This window comes from Oreochromis aureus, linkage group 4 (assembly GCF_013358895.1).
Source record: "Oreochromis aureus strain Israel breed Guangdong linkage group 4, ZZ_aureus, whole genome shotgun sequence".
Classification (NCBI taxonomy): Eukaryota; Metazoa; Chordata; class Actinopteri; order Cichliformes; family Cichlidae; genus Oreochromis; species Oreochromis aureus.
Genome location: NC_052945.1, coordinates 16,598,494 through 16,604,806, shown reverse-complemented (window position 1 = coordinate 16,604,806; position 6,313 = coordinate 16,598,494). Strand labels below are relative to the sequence as shown.

Genomic DNA, 6,313 nt, shown 5'->3' with positions numbered 1-6,313 from the left:
CAAACAGATTTTTCAGGCATATTTAAAGTAATAAGACTTTAATTATAATCATTTTTATGTAGCAGGATACAAACATTCTTGAGCAAAACAATCTGTATTATATTCAACAGACTTGCAGACCATTAAACAGAATAAGTCTCATCAGCCATTAGACAATAATATGAGGTAATATGAAGCTTTATGATCTGTTATCTTAGTAATAGCAATCTGTATCAGGATGCAGTAAACCACATTGATCCACTCACCCCGGATTTTTAGCCTGCATGCATGTTTATGTGTCACAATAATTTGCATTTCATTTTGAATAGAGGTAAACTGACATGTATGATAAATACATAGTGAATACAAAGTTGGGAAAGGCAAGCTTCTGGCTGTTTACAAATCACTCCATAATTTCCTCCAATATAAAGATAATACACATATAGTACTGAGTGATATAATCCTACATTCCACTGACTACATTATGTCCACACAGTCACACCAAAAGAAAATGTAAGCAGTATATATGAACAAAATGACTCCAAACTGCTTTGAAAAAACTTCATTATCGTTCAGTTTTTCCAAGATTGGCCAAGACATTGTTTTTTCCATCTTTACCACTGTCATAAACATAAATAAAAGTTTTTAGTTTCCTGTAGTAAAAACAGCCATGTGCCATGATATACAAGACAGAGAAAACACCTTAGCTGTGCTGGAACTTTAATATCTTTCATATGAGTTTGGTAAAGGCACCAGCCAACCATCCACATACATGCATTTACACCTAACATCCTTCAAGAAGAAGGCTTTGAGCTGAGTTGTCCTTTCCACTTCCACAAAGATAGTCCTTGATGCACTGTCAGGAATCATCCTGCTGCCCTCTGCATCAAGTTTGATATAAAACAGCTGGACCACAATGACTGAAATAGTCGAGCACACACAGTTGGATGTGCAAACACAGTTCTCTTTAAACCTGACGATGAACTGTATTTCTCCATAGCAGCCATTCTTGAGTTTTATGACACAGTCTGTTCTGTCTGTCTCTTCATGGTTTACAGAGTAAACAGTATTTCTGTTGATGAAGCTGTCAAAGGCTTCCACTAATCTGAATGAAACAGGTCGTTTTAACAGCTCTTCTATTGCTAGTTTTATGGATCCTGTGATATCCAGATGCCGTGAATTTCCAAGCAGATTGTAACAATCAGTGGTGTCATTTACTGGTGAAATTCTGGCTAACGGAGAATTTCCGTTAGAAACAAGGAAGCGAAGGTGACTCGGCAGGCACTGCCAATAGAGAAACTTGTCTTGAATTTTTTTAGGATTGTAGTTTATGTTGCTAAGCAGTGCCCTTAAATTTGCACTGTTCTTCTCAAAACTGAATGCTGATGTTGCCCAGAGAGGCCCCCAGTTACGCACACAGTCAGATAAGTGGATCAACTGATGGCAGTTGAATGACACATTTTCTTCACCATAGAGTTCTTCCATGTTTCTAACAAAGAGTACCAAGTTCTCATGGGCCAGCTGAAGGTCATTTTGGGAGACTGATTCTTGTAGCAGAAGGTGAATGCTGACCGACAAACAAAAAAAATGTTGGAGAAATGGAGGCTGGAGAAAGCCTGGTAGGACACTAACAGCATAAAATAAAAGGAAAGCTCGCCACTCGGATGCTTTCCAAGTGTCCCGACCCTTCAGTGACTGTAGAGATCTGCTCATTTCTGATGGAGGCTTTAACATGCAAAGATAAGAGTCCATTTGTGAAATCTGTTGACCTACATACCAGTCTTTCATTGAGTTCTCTGAGTTCAGCCACAATCCAAAGAGTTGCTTAGTCACACCAACTAAAACTGAGTGCATATATTCGGGTACAAATCCAAACACAATGTCAAACAAAGGAAGTCTGGAAAGTAAGGACATTCCTTTTACTCCATACTCTGAGGTGTTTTCATGGGAGCTTTCAGCCTCTCTTGCATTTTCAACAAACATATTTTTTGATCTTGATTCTTGTTTAGTTTCATCATATCGGTATGACCTCACAGATCCACAGCCTTTTGTTACCACTGTGCCAGGGTGTAAACACCAGTCACAGCCATATTCTCCATTGAATTGTTTGCAATTCCGGAGAAGTGGCCTCGCCACAGCGTCAGAGGAGCAAACCAAGCAGAAGACTTTTGATGAATGAAGAGTGCCTCTGCTGTCTCTCCACTGAAATGGATTTTGGGCTAAATCACAACATTCATCCACAAATGGTTTCAGAAATGTGTTCATATGAGGTTTTCCTTGGCCAAACCAAAATCCAGCAACTATCATATTTTCCTGTCTTTGTGTGTAAGGAAGTTCATTAATAACAAACTGAAGGGGCCAAATTGAGTATCTGGTGGTGCTAAAAATTGGTACTTCATCAAAATTCCATGTCAGTGTGAGATCATCTGCAGCTAGTTTACCCTCTCTGAGGAGATTCTGGTACATCATCCCATCCATCACATCTTTGATGTTATCATGCTCATCTTTAACTGTTTTAGGTAACAACTCAGTGCTGTGGTTCTCAAGGATACCTTTCAGGAGGTCTTTCAGGGATGAGTACAGAAAGAAGTTTCCATTTTGAATGCTGCTTGCTTTGTTAAACACTGAGGCACAGTGAGAACAACAAGAATCAGGATTGTTTCCCATGAAGTTTTTACACTCTTGACAGTAAAACATTGTAAATGTGGTTGGACTTTGTCCTTCAGTCACTGTTGCCCGGGAGCAAATTGGCTCGTTACTCTAAAAAGATAAACAAACATGTGTTTTATATACACAAATAATGTTGGCATAACAAAATTATGCTGAAGCAGACACCAACTGAAATGGAAAAATGTTGTGGTCCTGCATCTAAAACAATGCCAAAACATCAGCCAGACCTACCTATACTCTTAATATTTCATATTCACTTGATGAAGGTGCATTTCAGATATGTATATTAAACAAATTTGAAGCAGTTTGCATTTGTTAGCTTCATTATTTATTGCTCCTCTTATTGCAGCATTATGGAGACAAAATATTTGTCTGCAGATAAAATAATTGTAAATCACTGGATTTTCAACCAGTTTAAAAATATTTTTTCTGACTTCCTTTCTTACCGTGTCTTTGCCATCTGCTGTGTCAGACGCTGAAACAGATTCCAAATGCTGAGGAAAAATGTTTGGCTCCTGTGTGAAAAGAAATACCAAATAATCATGCAGACAAGGCACAGTCCTTCATGTTGTTTACTCACAGTTTGAAAAATAGTTGAGCTGTGTTGGAGAATTCTGCTGAGGACTTAGGTAAACAGCTAACCTGGTTCACTTAGCTCATATTGACACCTGTTTTACTCTAAAGATATGAGTCCTTGAATCCATCAAAATGTATTTTTATTAGTACTGTCAGCGCTAATCTCTTAAAAAATGACATTAACGCCATAATGTCATTTTAACTTTAGTGGCGTAAGCGGTTAGCTTGTTAACGCGTTAGCGGCGTCCAGCTCCACGAGTGGGGCGATCCGCGGTAACCAGCTAACGTAGATTTGCTGTGTTAATGCGGCTATGGTGTCGACGTCATTTTAAGTCTGACATCCTGTCAAGTTCAAGGTTCATTGTAAGATTATAATCATGACCTATAGGGCTGTGCACAGTGTAGCTCCAACTTACATCAGTGATCTTCTTCTGCCTTATCGCCCCAGCAGGTCCCTGAGGTCTTGTGACCAGGGCTTGCTGGTTGTCCAGCATACAAGGTTAAAAACAAAAGGTGACAGAGCGTTTGTATCAGTGGCTCCCAGACTCTGGAACTCGCACCCTTTGAGTTCGAGATCTGTGGACTCAGTCATTTCTTTAAAAAAGCAGTTAAAAACGTATCTGTTTAAACTTGCTTTTGGTTGCTTTTGTTTGTTTGAGGTTGTATGTCCGTTTCTGCTTCTGTGAAGCACTTTGTGATTTTATCTTGAAAGGTACTATTTAATTAAAATTTTACTTACTTACTTTACTTAAGGAGATTAACGCTGACAGCACTAATTTTTATATAATAACATGATGACTTTAATAACAAAAATGATCAAAGATTAATAACTCAATAATGAACCATGTTCAGGCACAATGAGATCATACCATTTCTGGACTGTCCTCTTGCTCTGCGCTTGTTTCCATCATGTCAGCAGAATCATCATTTGTTCTATTCAAGTCCTGCAGTGGTGAGGGATAAATTTAAGATGTATTTCATATAATAAAAGAAGTGCGATCAGTTTTGTTATATTGATACCTGCCAGTGTGAAATGCATCACATGCACAATAAATGTTACATTAAATACATGATCTTGTACTTGAGTATTGCGAGGTTATTTTTCTGAATGTCACAGCGCTCACACACAACCTCCACTCTGATGCATTTCATACACTATTAATCTACTGATCTTCACCGCCATTTGTTTTATAAAAAAAAAAAACCCCAATATATTTAAACTTTTATGGCTTTATGTTCCAGGATTTTATTTGTAACATTTAATAAAACATCACCTGTAAGTATTCTCTGAGTCTCCTTTTAAACTTTACTCTTGGTCCAATTTTAGGAATCAAAGTATTGATTCTGCTTGACTCGAGACTTAGGAAAGCCTCTTTGTCAATACCCTCATCTGCAACAAAATGAAGTATTCAAATCGAAATTAGACAAAAAAATATCAATATGGCATTACTGTAGAGCAGTAGTTTACGAAGGACCAAAACCAAACTATAATAAAATACCTTCAAATCTGTGAATCAGCTCACGGAGATGCCATTCAGTTAATTTTTCCTGGACAAAATGACACGTCCCCATCTACAGAATCAAAACAAACACATCACACATTAATAAAACAATAGACCTGCTGATATAGAATAAAAAATAGCTGCCTTACCTGTAAGTATTCTTTGAGTCTCTTTCTAAACTTTACTCTTGGTCCAATTCTAGGAAACAGTAAATTGAGTTGGATTGAATCTCCAAGGTTTAGAAATGTCTCCATGTCAATGCCTTCATCTGAAATAATGCCAACAACAAAATAAAATATTCAAAAGTCAGATGAAACTAACACTGCAAAATGAAAGAAAGATTTCTGTTTTCTATTGTAAGTCATAAATCACAGGAATATCCAGACTGACTTCTAAAACAGTAAATTACGATGCTGTTATAGTGCCATTACAGATACAACAATTCCCATTAAAGAATAATAATAAACTCATACCTTTAAATCTCTGCATGAACTCACTGAATCCCCATTCAGTTAGTTTGTCCTGGACAAATCCAGATGTCTCCATGGAATTTGCTGTGGGGACAATCAGGAATAACTGATTTATTCATATTTAAAGTATTATTCACTAAATAAGATCATTTACTTTCCTGTGTGGTTCTGAAGTGTCAGAGGTTTAAGTTTCTATTTATCTCAATAACCTTTTATATGTGACAACAGGAGGTAAATATTTTTGTCTTTTAGCTGGATTGAACTCTTGCAACTTTTGCGACTTCATGTCACTCTGTAGGACTTCATCTAAATATCTAAAGTTTCCAGTTTAGTGAAATGTGTTTACACTGATGAAAAGGTCTCAGTTTTAATTTTCATTTGATTTCTTCTGTCATAGTGGAATAATATGATTTTTACAGAGCCAAAGTTTTTTAAGGGGCAAAAAATGTGAAATTAGCAGGTAACTGTTGTTGCAAATATATCGACATTTTCACAAAAACATATTCTAAAAGATCTCATTAGATCTTATTAATTTCAGAGTTGATAGTTTACATACACATAATGTGCTACAGGCACTGTTTCAAAATTTTTCAGTCTCCAGATGTCATTTATATAAAAAGTATTTGTGATATCTTGTTTAATCTCTCCACTCACCTTTACTGTCATCAACACGTTGACAAAAGCATGCATTTTTGTCATTGGCACTAAAACTATAGAGACTAAAGACCTGATGCTTTGCCAACAGCATATTTTTTTCTTCAAACAAGGAAGCAAAAGCAACTGAACTACTCTAACCTTCAATTCTTACTTAATAGTCAACAGGAATAAAAATAAACAATAGGAAGGACATTGTGAAGACTGACAAGCGGGCAGGAGTAGTGTTGGCCGTATGACACTGATGCTCCCATATAAGCTCCAAACTCAAAGTTGCATTTTCCTTGAAACACTATTTCAAAGGTTGCTTCGGTGTGGAAAATCACATGTCCCATGTACATGATCACACCCCACCCTACTTTCTCAAGCATCCCAACACATCCTGTTTCACCAAGGACACCTTCTTCTACCTGCTACATTACATAAGTTTACAGATTCAACTGACCAATCAATCCATCGTTA

The 6,313-nt window shown here is 37.0% G+C and overlaps 1 protein-coding gene across 2 annotated transcripts; it reads right to left on the bottom strand.

Moving 5' to 3' along the window:
* Positions 1-15: 15 nt before the first annotated feature.
* LOC120440071 lies at positions 16-5,674 on the bottom strand. 2 transcript variants are annotated; one of them, XM_039611672.1, is made up of 7 exons: positions 5,201-5,674; positions 4,877-4,995; positions 4,725-4,797; positions 4,500-4,615; positions 4,095-4,169; positions 3,096-3,164; positions 16-2,739 (listed from the first exon to the last, which is right to left on the bottom strand). In XM_039611672.1, exons 1-7 carry the CDS (start codon positions 5,271-5,273, stop codon positions 700-702), a joined length of 2,565 nt encoding a protein of 854 aa, XP_039467606.1. In that variant the 5' UTR covers positions 5,274-5,674; the 3' UTR covers positions 16-699. The 2 variants fall into 2 exon arrangements, with proteins under 2 accessions (XP_039467606.1, XP_039467607.1); XM_039611673.1 differs by having other exon boundaries at positions 4,877-4,925; positions 5,201-5,308.
* Positions 5,675-6,313: the final 639 nt, after the last annotated feature.